Here is a 17832-nt window from a genome sequence, read left to right as displayed (position 1 = left end):
TTCTACACTCATCATCTCATTTGACTTTCACTATGATCCTCTGAGGAGAGAGGCCAGGTGCTATTGTCATTCTACAGATGTGACAAAAGAGATGAGAAAAGATACAGGTGACTCATTAAGTTCCCTATTCAACGTCATAGATAGTAAAATAGGTGTATCGCAGGAGCCCCAAATCTGAGAGGGTGCTCTCGTAGTGTTTGCCTATTCCAAAAAACTTACCCAGTATTTCAATAGGTAGAGACACCTGTTTATTAGACTTACGGGAGTTGCTGACGGTGGCCGGCCAGCTAGATATCCACCCCACCATGGGGTACATACAACAGTTATATAGTGACCAGATCAGGCAGGGCTGTAAATCATTTGCAAGCTTATGCAAAGACCCTCACCCAGCTCACAGGACTCAGAGCACATGGGAGATCTGGCTAAGTAGATAAGTTAATCTACTTGCTACTCTTCTGGCACCAGAATGTTTTAGTCCCAGCTAATTTATTTAGGGTCCCCGCTTTCCTCCAATCTTCTGTTTGTCTTAAAGGGGACGTGCCTTTCCTTGGGTAACCACCTTGGCAAGGGGCAGTTTCCCAGGGGGTAGACGGAACTCTGGTATGCATGCGGAGGGGGAATAGGTGTCTGTATAGCATGTACCCTACAGAGGGGCTAGAATGTGAGCCTTTTTTTTTTTTTAATTCCAAGTTCAAAGTTCTTGATGGGACCTTTGATATTATCATAGGATAATGGCAAAATCACTTGACTTGTGAGTGCTTCTGATTTTATCCGAGAAATCATCCACGATTATCCCTTAATTGTGCTGATGCCATGTGGTTTAACAGGACACCCTGAGGAACAGTGCCAAATGCAGTTACCAGTCTCAAAAATTGCTCCTGGGCTCAGCAATGTCCTCATTATTAAACACTAGGTTTTATTTTTTGGAACAATTCTGAGATATGATTTATGGTTTCTGCTGATCCTGATATATCAGTAATGCACAGACAAAATGAAAGAGAAGGGAGGAAGGAAGGAAGGAAGAAAGGGAGGGAGGGATCCAAGCTTTCAAATTACCTGGCTATTAAAGACTGTTATTAATCCTCTCTGAGAAGCTGCTATTAGTAAATCCAGCTGCGGAATCTTCACGATGCACTTGGTCACATCCCGCCTTCTGCTACCTGCCAATGGCACAACATTTGTTTCAACTTCGGCAGTATAGTCCCTAAGACTCATTTGTTAGGTTTGTTTCAAAAAAAAAGAAAACAAAAATCAACTTTTTGCTAGAAAGCCCCAAGTTACTGAAAGATTAAAGTAAAATAAAACCACAAAACCCAGCAATCCTTGCATTTTAGTTATCCCCAGAGATACTAATGTGCTATATGGAGCTTTCCAACTAAATGTGTGCATGAATTCCCAGAGAAAATGTAAGAAATGCACTCCCACCCCCCGCTCCCACACACACGCGTGCAGGTGTCACACAAAATGAGTTTTCTAAGCATCTTTTGGAATCATTTCTATTTTGAGATTTTTCATATTTCTTAGGAATTCTTTCTTCAAACTGTCACCATCATAGTTTACACCGGGTAAAAACTTAATACTATCTCAGGCTCTCCTGTATAACAGGATGAAACTAATTTAATGCTGTTATTGACTTTTTTTTTTTAACTTTGTGCATTTAAAAAAAAAAAAACTAGACACTTCCATGTTTCTGTGCTTTTGTACTGAAAGATAAAGCCATAGACATTGGACTTCTTGCCAGGGTGATTTGATTTTTATAATCAAAAACTCAGAGAGGAAATGCAGATGAGCAGATGTCACACCCTGGTGTCACCACAGCATCTGTTTGTCCCCGCAGAGAAGCTGCTGCCCCCAAGGGGTGCAGATCGGTTCGGAGATGGGGGAGCATGAATAAGTCTTACTCTTTTGTGTATAAAACACAGTTATAATATAGTACATAAATACACTTAATAATTAATATCTCAGGCATTAACATGTCATGGAGCAGGGTAGGGTGTGATGGGGTGGGGGGGGAGACGATTAGGAAAAATACGTCTAAAAAGTATCCTTAGGGGTCGATAATGAAGAAAAGATTGAGAAACACTGTCCTGTTCCAAGCGACCACGTTTTTGCTTTCACTCCTTCCTCACTGTAGACAATTTTCAACACAGAGCCAGAATGAACATTTAAGGTGTAACTCAGATCACGCCTCTCCTCTGTCCACAGCTCGATCGCAGCTTCCAAGAGCTTGCCCAGTGGGTCTTTGGCATGCCCCGCAGGCCCTGTGCACCTGTCCCCATGCCCGCTGTTGCCCTCCAGCCTCCCCTTCACGTGCTCCCCCTGCTCCACCCCTGCCCAAAATGCCTGGGCTTCCTCTCTCTCTTCCTTCAGGTCCTCACTGTCTCTGTGCTGCCAGCCCCAAACCAACTTCTCCTTCCCACATTCTGGCTTTATTTTTCTCCATAATCCACTTACTTTATTTTTTTCTATATCTCTTATTACCATCTGGCATGTTGTATATTTCACTTGCTTGATTTTTTATTGTCTCTCCCCCCATTAGAATGCAAACTCCATGAAGTTTGTGCCTGTCTGCTCACTGCTGTGTCCCCAGCATTTAGAAAAGCACCCGCCCACATACTAGGCCTGAACACATGTTTGTTGAGTGACAAACGAACACAACTTCTATCTAGAAAAATGCTTTCAAAGTCTAACTTAGGATGTCAGCAACACTTCCCTCTTGCCTCCTGTCCCTCCTCAGCTCAGAGGTGGTGACAGCAGTGACAGCCCTCTTGCACCTGTTCTCTGACAACATTTCCCATGGCCAGAGGCTAGGCTCTGGTGAGGACAATGGATGGGCTAAGGAAGGGTCAAGGACAGACTGGCTTGTTCACAAAGCACCAAAATAAGGCCAGGTGCTTTATTTTATTTTTAATTCTTTTTTTTAAAATTGATTATGCATATTCATGGGGCACAGAGCTGACCATCAGCAGCCGGGTGCTTTTTTTAGGAACACCAGATTCAACCTAGACTACACACTTCATCTCAGAATACTGGATGAAATGCTGGAAGTGGGAGTACACTGGAGAGTTTGCCTTTCCTCTTCCCAAACTGCTTTCACCTTGGAGGGAAGAAAGAGGAAAAATCCAAAATGCCAGCAGTGGAGGGGGATGGGAGTTCCTGGGACCCAGGCTCAAATATGGAAATAAATGACGCATACTGGAGACTTCCAAAACCGAAATAATGCCCCTTCATGATTGACCCAAACTCAGTTTTAGAGATGTGGGGGAAACCTCCTTAAGATAATCACGGGTAGGTGAGAGTGTGCAGAACAGTCCTTATTGGTGAAAACTTGAAAACTTAATTTTTAGAATATTTTAAAAGAAACATGATTCAATTTGGTGTAAAAGAAATGCAATTCCAATCTCACTGTGCATTAGCGAGATGCCATTGTAGAAAGCTTTAAAGAGGTCTGAGCCTCTTCAGGAGAATGTGAGGTTTTTTCCCTCCGCTTTCCCTATATAGCATCCATCAGAGCAATGATAATATTTCTGTTTCAACTGCAAGTATAGTTTGTGCTGGTACTGCATGTGACATTGTCACTTTTGCTCTACACTTAGGAAATACTGAGCAAGTTAATAAAATAAAAAGTGATTCTATGGAAATGTTAAATTCCCAGTATTTCTGAGAAAAATATTAAAACCCATACTAATCTGGGAGGGAAATAAAGAATGTCACCTGAAATTACAAACCGCTGTTTTCTAGACACAAGGAAAACCAAATTTTCTTCATCCATCTGGGAAGCAATAGCGTCTTCTTCGGAGGAGAAATATCCAAAGATCTAAAATCCCAAACAACACATATAAGCATGCACAATATCTCAGAACTGGCTGTGAAGTAACAGACTGGATATTGGTTGAATATAAAATCTAATTTAGCTGAATAGTCAACACCTCGTTTTATAAATGTCAGGGGGTTCCCTATACTAAGGGGAGACAGTTGAATATATTCAACAAAACCGTGTACTGAGGATGCATGATTTTTGAGCAGTCACTGATTTTTCTTTGCAATAGATGAACCAATGTACCAGGCTGATGTCCTTTCTCAGATCTATTAGGAGCTGGCACTTATTTGGAAATTAAATCAGCCTTCATCAGGCAGGACCCCAGCTAAGAATCTCAACACTGAATTTGGCCCCTCACGGATGACTGTTGCTACCCATTTGTCATGAAACTTCCTGGGCCAGATTTTTCATCTCTTTTAGGGGTTGCTTCAGAATTTTAAGACTGTGCAGTTTATTTAATTGTTCAAATCCTACTCTCTAGGCATTATATGAGAATAAATCACTATGAAAGAACATCCTGAAGAAGAAAACCACTCTTTGTCAATAAATTGTCAAATTAAGTAACTCTGAGAAATTAAGAAAAATAAGAAAGCTGTTCTTCAGTTGTCTTATTAATAAGCAGAAATAAAATTCTTATGAACTAATGGCACTTATCAGTATTTCTTATAAATTTGTGACTAGCCGATGTTGTTAACCAATGAATGGAATAATCTGTAGTGTGCTTTTGAAACAGTGTGCAAACAAACCCCAGGGAATCCTGTTAAAGGACAGATTCTGATTCAGCAGGTTGGAGGTGGGGTCTGAGAGGCCACATTTCTAACAAGCTTCCCATGAGGGACCAAACTTTGAGTATAAAAGAACCACATGACTCAATTGAAAATCAAAACCAGCTTTGCATCAATTTGTTTTGATAATATTTTGTTTGTATTGATTCTAGATGATGGCTTAGCATTATATTTTAAGATATATCCTTTCATCAGTTGCTTCACAAATGTTACTTCTTTCTTTACATACCCCCACATCCAAACCTCGCAATGTCCAATGGTTGCCCGAATCACTCACTACAGTTAGATTCCAATTCTGCAGGAAGACCAGAATCATCCAGACTTTCTCTCTTGTATGTTCCCTTCTTCCCACCAGCAAAATCAGCACTCAATGAAACCTTAACTAACTTATTGTCTTTTCAGAAATCACCGTTCATTTTTCATGGGTACAAAACCTCTGGGTTTCATATCTAATGCCCTCTGAAGGACTGGAAAAAACGAAAGAACAGTGCTTTTAATAGCTCTGTGTTGGAACACACAGGAATCTCTTGTCACATCAATTTCCTGGCCATCACTCATTGACGTGGTATGCAGATAAGAGCCACGTATTGATCTGTTCCTCAGCCCTGTGTCATTGGAACCCACGCTCTGGCCTCACACCAAGAGCATGAGCTGTATAGTCAGAATATCCGGTGTTTGTGTTCAGACTCTACAACTAATTGACACCCAGAACTTGGACAAATACTTTCACCTCCTTAAGTATCCACTTCCTCTTCAGTAGAATAAAAAAATAAACTTCTGAGTTTTGTTTTTTTTATTTTTTAAATGAAGTTTAAATGATGTAGTATGTGTATTGTGCCTGGCACATAGTAATTGTTTAAAAAAATAACACTAGCTATTGTTATTATTGGAAAGCCTAGATTGAGAAAGTCTCATGGGAGGGAGGAAAACAATTATAAATTAAGTCAAGACCACTATCAATAATGGGAAAATTAGGCTCTCTTTAGGGTAGTACTGTAAAGCCATCAGTCCACCTGGGGATGGAACCGGTTTTTCCCATAAGAATGTTAGTCGGATGGGCACTGCGATAAATCGATAATAATGTGAAAACTCACTGAGAAAGAGTTATACGACTTCCACAGTCAATTAGAATTGAGAGAGAAATCCAGCCTCTTGTCCATCCTAATCCATCAGTCCCCTGTGGCTATTGCTTCCTTGTTTACCCAGTTTAGAACTGGTGCCCTGGCACCTCAATCACACATTTCCACAGTCCTGTATCCCTTCACACCACTGCACTGGTCACTGTCGGGGGAATCCAACTGCTTTTGTTTTTTTGTAGCCACCCTATTGTGGCTGATCAGCCACAGAGAAAACCTCCCGGTCCCACAGATGGGTCACCAAGCCTTCATGAGCTCCAGCCTCCTGGAGTCTCAGGGCCTCCTAGGCAGGCCATCACCCCACGCTTCCCTAGGCGATCTCTTCATTGTCCTAGAAACAATGCCAAACCTTCTGCCTTGGGTTGAATGTCCCCTCAAAACTTAGTCCCCACTGTGATAGTGTTAAGAGGGTGAGAAATCCTATGATGGTAATTGAAAGGTGGGACCTAGAAGAGGTGATTAGATTCTGAGGACTATGCCTAGTGAATGAATGAAAAATGGTGGTCATGGGTGTGGTTCTGAGGGCTTTAAAAGGACAGTGCACGAGGAACTATCTCTCCACTCTGCCATTTTCTGCCATGTGAGACCCCTATGGTATTGTCACCACCAAAGCTTTCACCAGATGTGTTCCCTGGACTTTGGACTTCGCAGATTCAGAAACTGTAAGCAATAACTTAGCTTCCATTATAAATCACCCAGTTCCAGGTATTTTGTTACAAGCAATCGAAACGGACTAATACACTTTCGCCACTTTCCAACTCGTGACTCCACCCCTCGTCACTCCACCCCTCGTCACTCTTGCCGGCTGACCTCACCTCCTACAGCAGATGATAACAGAAGTCACCATACAAGAGCTGCCTGAGCTTCTTGCCACCCCACTTGCAAATAAACCTGGTTTTGGATTCATCCTTTTTTTCTTCCTTCCCTTTCGAAAGATGATATGTTTCTCCTTTCCAAGGCTAATCTCTCCTCCTGTTCTCTGCATCCCATCCCCTTCCATCTCTTCAGGGTTTGTCTTTTTATTCCTCCAATATCTTCAGCCTCTTCCTTTTTATACTGACTGTTCCTTTCAGCGCTCAGACATGTTCAAACCTCTCCCATCTTATAAACAAAAATAACACAAACCTTCCAAAGTCTATTACAGATAATAATCCTTAGTCCTTTTCTTATTTCTCCGCAGTTTCCTTTTCCAACTGATGCACCTAACATCACTGTTGAGTTTGAATTCCTCTTATTTTTTTAGCCTAATTGCAACAAGTTTGAGGGTTGGAATTCCTCTTGCAGCTACGTTTGGTTTTTGTTGGTTATAACAGCACACACACTTTTTTGGAATGTTGACACTTTCACTTCTGCAATTAGTTCTCTATTGCTGCTGAAACAAATTGCCACAAGCAATAGTGACTTAAAACAACACCTGTTTATCAGTTCACAGTTCCTTAGGCGAGAAGTCCAATATGGGTCTCACTGAACTAAAATCAAGGTGTCTGTAGAGATGTGTTCTTTACTGGAGACTTTGGGGGAAGAAGCTGCATCCAAGTTCATTCAGATTGTTGGCTTAGGTTCACTTCCTTGCTGGCTGCCCTTAGCTCCCAGAGGCCTCTATCAGTCCTAGGCCATGGGCTTCTACATTTCAGCAACAACAAAACAGCTTCAAGTCCTCCTTGTGCTTGGAATCTCTCTGCCATCATCCTCTTCTGTTTTTAAGGATTCATGTGATTACTTTAGACCCACCCAGATAATCCACGATAATCTCCCTACAGTAAGGTTAGTATCTAAATCCCATCTGTAAAGTCCCTTCACAGCAGTGCCTACATTACTCTTTGATTGAATAACCAGGTGGCAGGAATCTTGGGAGAGGCAAACACCTTTAGAATTCTGCCGATCACACCTTTACTTTATAAACATGGCTAAGTACAAGTTAAATTGTGCAAAATACAACAGAAAAATCATCAATGTTAGTGGCCGGTTTAACCTGAGATAATAGTGTGAAATAATAATTTTCAGATAATAACTTGAAACAATAATGGGAATGATAATTTTTGGTTTCAATGCTAATGAATTCCAATGTTTCTCAGAGCTGGAAGGACCTCACATTGTTTGTGCTGTCGTCTAATTTGAAATAATGTCCCATCCTATATGTCTATGATACTTATATTCAAAGAGCAGTTTACAGACAGCCATTTAACTTGATGTGGAATTTCCATGTAATTTTTGTGCAGATAGTGACAATGTATGTGTTAAATGTCTAAGAACAGATGTGGGAAGAAATCCAGGAGCAATATCCTATGAGAGATGTATTGGCTGCATTAAGACTTGGACATGGGTCCAAATCCTGGATCTACGTCTCCTAGTCACATGACATCAGGCAAGTCCCTTAATTTCTCTGTGCCTGAGTTTTCCCCATCTGTAAAACAAGGAGAATTGGTAATAACTCTCACCTTATGCCTTGTTGTAGGATTAAATGAGGAAGTGCATGATTAGATGACTTAGTACTTAGGAAGATGAGAAAGCACTGTACTTAGATTGCACCAAGTGCCAGGAAGGAGTTCAACATTTGAGTGTCAGCATTTGAGAAATTATAATTTTCAATTTTTCTGGACACAGGACAAGAAAAAGAATTAAGATGTCCTCCATACTGGTTAAAAACTGTTCACTAAGCACCCTTGCTGCCTGCCCACATAGCACATCAGCCATGTACTTTATCATACGTGCATTTTACAGTCACATCTACTGTAAAAAAAGCAAGGAGATGCCATTACTTTCACTAATAACACAATACTATAGTGCTTACCAAAAATAACTTCTGAAGGATACTAAAAACACCAAATCACTAAAATTTCATAAAAGAAAGAAAGTTACAACAATCACAATAATACCCTGAACTTTCAAAAGAACAGAACAGAACTGAGGTTACCAGAGATGGGAAAGGGGGACGGGAGCAGGGTAAGGGAAGAATTGGTAAAGGGCCATGAAAATGGATTACATTGTATAATGTTGAATATACTTTATTAAGTTAAGAAAATTTTCTATTATTCCAATTCCAGTAAAATTTTTTTCTTTTTAAGTCAGGAATGGCTATTAATTTTTTATCAAATATTTTAATTTATTTTTTATTTTTTAAATTTATTTTTTATTAGCATATTCATTATTACAAATCATTCTCTATGCCCCTTATCCAATCTCTCCCCCTGGTTTTACTATATTTTAAGATTAGGAGTCAGCAAACTTTTTCAGAAAAAGGGTCAAGGAATAGACATTTTAGGCTTGCAGGCCATTCAGTCTCTGTCAGAACTACATATAACTTTGCTATTTTAGCACAGAAGCAACCATAGACAATAGGTAAATGCCTGCATGTTGCTGTGTTCTAATAAACTTTATTTACAGATACAGGTGGCTGTTCAGATTTGGCCTGTGGGCCTTAGTTTGCCAACCTCTGATCAAAGTTAAGACAAGACTGTTAAGACCAGTTTTTTTTTTCTTTCCTAACTTGTTAAATGAAATATGTCCCTGGCTTTTCCATTGTTGAACCATCCTTACCTCTCTGGGATAAATTCTACTTGAAAATGATTTTTTAAATGAACCACTACATTGAACTTGCTAAAATTTTATTTTGAACTTTAGCATTTATATTCATAAGTAACATTGGCTTTCAGTTCCCTGACCTTTTATCTTTATTCAACTCGGTGTAAATAGCTTCAAAAAATGAGTTGGAAAGAATGGACTTAGAGAAAATTGTATTAAATGAAATAAGCCAGGCACAGAAAGAGAAATACTGCACGTTCTCACTTACATGTGGGAGCTAGTAAAAATAAACAAATACACAAATAAATGGGGGGAAGGCAAAACAGTTACAATAATTCCTTGAACTTGTTAAGATAAGTGAACAGATAATGATGTTGATGGGGGAAGACAGGGAGGGAGGCAGGAAAAGGAGGAATTGGTAAAAGGACATGAAAATCAACTACATTGTATATTGATAAATTAAAATTTTAAAAATAAAATGAATTTTTAAAAAATGAGGTGGATAGCTTTTTAGCTCTTCCTAAGTTGTAGAAAATTTTTACGACATGGGATTTATGCATTCTTTAAAGACTTAGTAGAGGGTTTTTTTTTTTTTTTTCATTTTCTTTTTAACACTTCCTTTACATATTTTGGGGGTTCAGTGTGCTGTTTCGATACATGAACACAATGCATAATGATTCACTTAGGGTAGATAGCATAGTTTTGAGGATTTTTTTGTTTCCAATTTTTTTCCCAAAATTAATGGATTGATTTTTCTTTGATTGATTTTGAGGATTTTGGCTATCTTTAAGCATAGGTTTCTAATTTTATTATGTTGGAATTTATTGACGGGTTCTAATTAGCCTGATGCCTGGTCAATTTTGTGATGACCCCATATATATTTGAGAGAGATGTATTTTTTCCAATGTCTTGGGTTCAAAGTTCTATTTATACATATCTATCAGCTTATAAAATATGATAGTCAAATCCTTTAAATTCTTACTTCTTCCTTAGTCTATTATATCTATTAATTTTTGAAAGAGAAACATATAATTTTTTTAAATCAATTACTCTGAATGCATGTGCATAATTTTCTTTTAAGAATAACTCAGGAAATGTAGGAGGTGGTGAATTATAATCTCTTCCTTCTCTTATATTAAGAGATTGGATGCACTTAAAATTTGTGTACTTTAACACTACTGAAAAGAAATATTTCATTCAGTATGTAATGAAGGCCATTAAAATCTTCGTTGTTAATAATGGCACATACAGTTCTTCCAATTGGTAGTTTGCTCTAAAAGTGTGTGAGAGTTACTCATTAATACAGTTAAACAGCTACCTGGTTTACTCATTTTCAATTGTGGACAGTGGCCATGTCTTAATGGGCACAGGCATTAAAACATGCAACCTACACATTGTGGATTTCACCCCCATGGAAGTAGAATTTTGTTTTAATTATTTATTGTGAACTAAGAAAAATAATACCTAGATATCACATTATAAACATGAAAAGTGAATACCTCACACCAGTCCATAGATGCATCAGGGTTGTTGCAGAGTTTCCTATAAAAGCATTTCACATCTTGATTCTTCACTTCTGGACCAAAGAGTTCCTGTACTGACGCATAAAACTTGTCATAATCAATTGCATCTGCATTGGAAAAAGTACAAGTACATTTTCATCAAATTCCGAGGAATTTTGTATTTCAGCTGCCTTTTCTATTTCTTAACCTTCTGTTTTCTCATTTCAACTTGTAAAAACCAGATTTATCTACATTTGAAAGATATTTTCTTTGGAAATATAACTAGGCCTTTGAGTAAAATATTTTTAAGTCAGAAGAAAATACTTTACTTTGGTGTTTTGTTCCTCCTCCATAGATTTCATTTCAGCTCTTTTAGGAGTTTTGTTCAGGAATACAAAGATAAGAAGATGATTACTTCTTTCTTATTGTGAAAAGTTTCACCAATCAGAATTTCTGCTAGAATTCATCTTGAGTAGAAGTATACAAAGAGCAATTCTTGGTTGATTCCTTGACATGGTGTAAACACACACACACATACACACCATTGCTTAAATTCTTGATTTTGTCAAATTTGGTGATTCAATGGGGTAAGGCTATTGAATCTAAGGGCAAGAAAGAGTTAGATGCAAGGATCTCTCAAACTGCATAGACAAGATCAGATTCTTTTATTTATTTAACAAAAACATATTGAGCATCTATTGTATGTTAGAACAGAGCTAGACACTGGACTGAGAGAGGAAAGCTAGATAAGCAAGATCCCTGCCTTCAAGGAGCTTGTGTTCTAATGGAAGAATCAGAAAGTCAACACAAGCAAAAAAACTACAATATTTGCAGATTGTGACAGACAAAGCTATTTAATAGGGACAGACATGGCATTAGCAGTTATCTGAGTATAAAGTGAGAAGAAGTATTTCTACAAAAGGGCATGAGAAAACTTTCTGGGATGCTGGAAATATTCTTTGTCTTGATGTGATTGGTGGCTATAGATATGCTTAGTGATATTCAAATTTATAGAGCTACATACTTAAGATTAGTGCAGTTTATGGGCTTTACTGCAGGTATGTCACACCTCAGTAACAGTGTAGAAATAAATAAATCACTAAAGGTTAAGTGGGAGGAAGGAAACCAACAGCAAGCTGAGATAGAATTTTCTGGTAGTGGCAGGTGGGTGTGGACCTCAGGGAAGGCCTCTCTAAGGAGGTGGGTAAAAAATTAAACTGAAACCTGATCAGTAAAAAGGAGTCAGCCAGACAAGAGCATCTGAGGCAGAAGCTGACAAGCACGTAGACCTGGGGCTCCAACGAGCTTGGCATGTTCCAGGAAAGGTCAGTGAGCATAGAGAGGACAGGGAAAGTGCTATAAATGTGATGCAAAGCTATCACTGGAGGGGTCTATGGAGGGAATTGACATAATATGACTTAAATCTTTTTTTTTTTTTTAAAGCACACTGGCTGCTGTGAGGAGCTAACATTGAACAGCTGTAAAACCAGCCGAGGACTACTGCATCAGTCCAGGCTCCAGACAGTGGAGGTTTGGATCAGGGTGATACCGAATGTGATCATATATCCTGGGCTGCCACGGAAAGTCTCCTTTCTGCCTCTTTTCTCAACCTAATTATCACTAAGACCCCCTTCCACTCTTGAAAGTGTCCCCAGTTGTATGGTAAGTGTTATGGGCACCCTAGAGATAGAAGAGGAGATGGTGAGATATGGTTGGATGCAGAATTGCAGGGACTTTCTAATGGGTTGGAAGTTGTTGGGGGTAGATGTAGAGAGTGAAGGAAAGGCAGGAATGGACAGCAACAGTTGTCATCCAGGGGAGAATTTGCCCCCACCTCCAAACGCACACACAAGCATGCACACACACATACATACACACACGTATGGGACATACGGCAATGTCTAGAGACACTTTTGATTGTCACAACTAGGGGTGGGTGTACTACTGGCAACTAGTGGGTAGAGGCCAGGGATACTGCTAAACATCCTAGAAATGCGCAGGACGGCCCCCACCTCACTCCCACACACATATATACAGATCAAAGAATTATTCAGCCCAAACATCAATAGTGCCAAGGTTATGAAACCCTGTTCTAGAATGAGACTCAGGTTTGTGGTTTCAAAACTCAGCAAATGTTGGTATTATTTACCCAAACTGGGGCAACTGGGAAAAGATTATAATTCTTGGGGAAAACAAAGCATTCCATTTAAGTCATATTAAGTTTGAAATTCCTATGAGACATCCAAATAGGTACTTGGCTGTTTTAAATTCACATCAACTAGTACAAGGTATGTGTTTCATTGTAAATGCCACTGGATAAGGATAATGAGACTTTTCCACCCCAGGATGATTTTCATTCTACCAGGTCATTGACAAATTTTAAGGGCAATATTGCTTGAACAAATTCCTGCAGTCTCCTTAATATCATTTTGAGGTAGACACTGTTTCATTAAAAACAGTCTCTCTAGTTCTTAGCTCCTAGCCTATAGTGAGAGGTAGACCCTATTTTCCAATATTTATTAATGAATATGAATTTATGCCAGACAAGTTAAGATTACATTTATCCCTTCTCCTCAGTCTTTCAGCCCAATGCCTCTGTCATAGAAGGCCTTTTGTATAGCAGTGTTTAGTCTTTATCAAATCTCAAAAACTATAGAGGAAGGAAATTTTCTTCTCAATGAAAGCTAGGTTAACTTGTGCATTTATCACACATTTAAGGAGTACGTCTTGAACACCAGATTCTGTGCTAGCCCTAGAGGGTTACAAAGCCTCCAAAGCACCCACAGGTCAATGGTAGGGGAGAAGGGGCAGGAGCAGTCACATATGCATCAATTTCAGCAGGTTAAATGCAGTGGGCCAATTCCTCAAAATGGTGATGGATTACAATAGCAGTGCTGAGGATAGCTTTGCTTGGTGGAAGTTTGGAAGCTCTTACAAAGAGGTAACATTTGATGTGAGTGTTGAAGGATGAGCAGGCATTTACAGGCATTAAGGAAAAGGAGAAAAGGAACTCCGCACTGGGGGAATGAGTCATTAAAAGTACGACATTTCTGAAGATGCTGGAAAGTTCACATTAGAGTAGCAGGTGCATGAAGGAAAATGCCAGGAGCTGAAGCTGGAAAGGTAGGTTGAGGCATGATAGTGAATGGCCCTGGATGACAAGTTAACGTACATGTGTTTTAGAGGTGAGATAATAAGCCAGGAATATAGCAGATCAAATTTTTTTTAAAAGGAAAAACCTCCCAGCCTTTTAACCTTCCTTCCCTTTCCTCATGTGAGGACACAGTGTTTGTGCACTCTGGAGAATGTAGCAACAATGTGCCATGTAGGAAGCAGAGAGCAGCCCTCACCAGACAACACATCCGCTGGCACCTTGATCTTGGACTTCCCAGTCTCCAGAACTGTGAGTAATAAACTTCTATTCTTTATAAATTAAATAGATGAATAGTAAAAGAAAAAATGGGGGAAAAAAAAAAAAAAACTCTTGGCAGAAGTATAGAGGAAGGAATTAACTCCCGGCTAGGAGACTATTATATTAAGACATTGTCATAGTAAGCCAAGAGAGAGATACCATGACACCTCAAAGGATATCTATCTGGTTTAGGAGGCAAGGTGGACAGCAGTCACTCTGTAAGACTGAGAGAACACAGTAAGCAAAGCTCAAGGAGAAAAAGGCAAAGAAAGAATAAGAAAGGGGAAAAATAAGAATGGAATGATGAAACACCCAGGAGGGGGAACTTTCCTGAAGCAGAGGCAGCAGAGAGTTCATGCAGTGAAATGGCCAAGCAGGCTGGAAAATGAAAACCTTGTCGAATTTGGCAGCCATATATTAGGTTATCAAAAACCTTAGTAGGAGCATGTTCAGCAAAGTGATAAGGAAAGCCGGACCTGAGCAGGGTGAAAATTAAGTGTTGATGCTGAGGGGAAATTTAGAGGCAAAGCAAAGGAGAGACATACAGGGAAGAGAACATCAAGGTCATGACATTTGAATGTATTTTCAGATCGAAAGAACAAAGCCAGTGGAAAAGGAGATTTTGAAGCTGCAGGAGCAAAGCGATAGCCTGGAAGGGGAGGAGGGATGGGAGGAAGGGCAGGTGCTACTTTAGGTAATTTGGAAGTGGAGGAAAGGGGTTTGAGGGAATTCCGGTCTTTTGGCCTTGGTTTCTCTCATAATGCAGGAGGCTTGGCTGAGAGAAGCTGAGATCCCATAGAGGATTCGGAAAAAGTGGTAAGGTTTGGAAAATCAGCTACAGAGAGCTAAAACAAACTGGGAGAAAATGAAAGTCTTGTTAAGTAGTTTAGAAAGCCCAGCCAGTTAGGGGCAGATGGGGGAGCCCTGACCCAGGGTGCAAGAGTCATGTATGGAAGAGACAGAGGGCCAGGAGCCAGCACTCCTTTAAAAAATAAAAAATCAACTACACTGTATATCGATAAATTAAAATTAAAAATAAAATAAAATAAAATAAATTTTTTAAATGAATAAATAAAAGGAAATGAAGGAAAGTTTCTGCGAAGGGCTGCCCACGTGTGCTCTCTCCTCCCTGGGGGGCTCCCAGGCACCCCCCATTTGGATGAGGCCCCAGACTTCTGAGAGGGAAAGTGGGGGGACCCCTGGCCTGCTGCAACCCCAGGGGCTCCCTTCCTTACATTCACACCCAATACGTCACCCCCACCCGAGTTCTGACACTCAGGAGGGGTGGAGCAGAGGGCTCCACAACCAAACCCTTCAAGTTTGAAATCTGTCCTTGGCCTGGGGCTGCCAGGGTTCCATATCCCTCTGTTACAAATGCAATTTCCCAAAATAAAAGATATGTAGATACACATTACAAAATTTTTAAAAAGTGCAGCCAAGTTCACAGTCATCCGAAGAGCATATCTAAAAGTCTGAGTCTTAGCTCTAACACAAGTTGAGTGACTTGGGCAGATGATTTATAACCTCCCATTTATTCACAAATAAAATACGCAGAATAGTAATGTTTTTCTATTAGAATTGCCATGCAAATCAGTTAAATTATATTTATTAAAGTGACTTGTAAATTATTAAACACTATTCACATAACACTGGCTTGGGTTTGAACACCCAAAGTCAAGCTTTTCACTTACATTTGCCTCTACGGCCTGGCACATTCAAAGGCTGGCCATGCTTCAGCAGTTAGATGAGGCCTGCTCCTTTCATTGCAACAGGAGCATTTGTTCTGTTAGTTTTGTACTCTGCTATTTGGCCTGATGCCCCCAAGCTGCACACTGTACCACTGCCCCTGAAACTCAGCACGGTGGTGCACTATCAGTTCTGCATTGGCGTCTCTACTGCTAGTACTCCTGGCAGACCAGAGACATGGGGAGAGGCCCAGACAGTGCAATCATGGTGAGGCAAGACACTTGGCTCTGCTTATGAAAGTCTTCATGGTCTCATGATAGCCTTAGGTAACAAGATGGCAGGGTGACACACATGGCTTGCTAATGGTAACTATGCACTTCTGAGAGGCTCAGGTCAACCATTGAGCCTACAGAAGAGCCCTTAGATTTCATTTCATCCAATCCCCTAATTTTACAAACAAGACAGCTAAGGTTCAGAGAAAGTACACTTAGTTATCCAGGGACAGAGAAGGAAGAAGAACTCAGGTCTTTAGTCCTCCCATGTAGTGTCTTTGCTCTTTATCTATGATGCTTCTCTCTGATGGCTAAAAACATCTCCTGGTTCTATGCAACAGATCCAACTGTACTGCCCTGTAACCACTGATCTTACCTTCCTTTTGGATAAACAAGCCTGCTCTTTCATCTCTTTTCTGGGCTGCTGTATATTCAACCAATTTTCCAAATCCATCCAAGGCCGTTTTGAAACTGCTAGTCTGAAGTGTGATGTCGGAATGCTTTTCCTCCTTGATATCCATAGGGACGGAGGGAATCTTTTACTCTGCTCAGAAATAATACTGCAAATTTGCCAATTTGGGACAATTTCCCATTGTTACAGTGCCTCCCAGCTGTCTCAATTTTTGCCCTAGGTCTCATTCTCTCTGATCTAAAAATCCCATAGTGGGTAGTAGTAAGAGCTGTCCCTAGGATGTCAGCAGAGAGGAAAGCTGACCTAGGCCTGATGCATTTCATCCAGGCAAACATTTCAACAAAACCCTGACCTCACAATGTCACCAGTGACCTTTACATGGTCTTCATTGCATCATAATATCTCTGTAACGTCCTACTCCCTTCATAAGAAGAAGGCTGAATTTTTTCCCCCATAGATTGTGTGTCTGTGTGTGCGTGTGTGTGTGTGTGTGTGTGTGCACTTCTTGAGAGGGAAGAGGAATGGATAAAGACCAAGTAAGATCGTATTGATCTGATGATCATCACATCTTGGGCGGTCAGCTCCGTGCCCGATGAATATGTATAATCAATAAAAATAAGAAGTAAAAATTGAAATTAAAAAAAAGTGAGAATATCGAACGAAAAAAAAAAAGATGAAGTAAGGAAACTGGGCATTGTTTTCTCCCTCCTATCTCTCTTCTCACCTCAAACCTTCTGCATAAAGTTCACGCTCATTCTTGCAGCTCTACTGGGTATCGAAACTAGAACTTCTAAAGATGAAAATGTATTTCAGCACCTGTCACTTCTACCACAAATGAAGACATTTTTAGAGGCCATACAGTATAAAAATGAGTCCTCTTCCTTCATTCATTGTCCTTCGATTAAAATAATAAGTGAGCCAACAATGAGGAAGAATTAGTTCCTGATCGTGAGGAAAGTTTTTCAAGGTAAGGTCTTGGCTGAATACAAAGAGGCCTCTCAGCATATCTCCTTTCCTCTGACTGCAATCTCCTGTCACATTATTCCAATTGCTATTGACTCAAGTTTTCTAATCTTTAGCTTCTTATGGGAAAGAGAGGTGACCGAATGTTTTACCAATAATTAGCTAATGTCCTAATGGGATTTGGGTGAGTTAGATGAAGGATCCTACCCATTGGGAGTCCATCTTTTAAAACATCCTGAAGATCTTGCATTTGGAGGTAAAGCAGAGGGTGTGGTGGAGACCTCCACTTCCAGTGCTGTCTCTCTGGTGCCCACCTTTGGTT

The 17832-nt window shown here is 40.0% G+C and overlaps 1 protein-coding gene across 1 annotated transcript in view; it reads right to left on the bottom strand.

The window, feature by feature from the left end:
- Positions 1-16656, bottom strand: part of WDR64 (WD repeat domain 64) — a 126396-nt gene extending 109740 nt beyond the window's left edge. The window contains exons 1-4 of the mRNA XM_063082880.1: positions 16512-16656; positions 10763-10893; positions 3715-3817; positions 1057-1160 (exon numbers count right to left, since the gene is read on the bottom strand). Of these exons, the coding sequence (XP_062938950.1) occupies positions 1057-1160; positions 3715-3817; positions 10763-10893; positions 16512-16656 (483 nt within the window). The remainder of the gene's footprint in view (positions 1-1056; positions 1161-3714; positions 3818-10762; positions 10894-16511) is intronic.
- Positions 16657-17832: the final 1176 nt, after the last annotated feature.

The sequence above is a fragment of the Cynocephalus volans genome, chromosome 18 (assembly GCF_027409185.1).
Source record: "Cynocephalus volans isolate mCynVol1 chromosome 18, mCynVol1.pri, whole genome shotgun sequence".
Taxonomy (NCBI): domain Eukaryota; kingdom Metazoa; phylum Chordata; class Mammalia; order Dermoptera; family Cynocephalidae; genus Cynocephalus; species Cynocephalus volans.
Note: the sequence above shows the minus strand (reverse complement) of the source record. Positions and strands in the feature narration are given on the sequence as shown.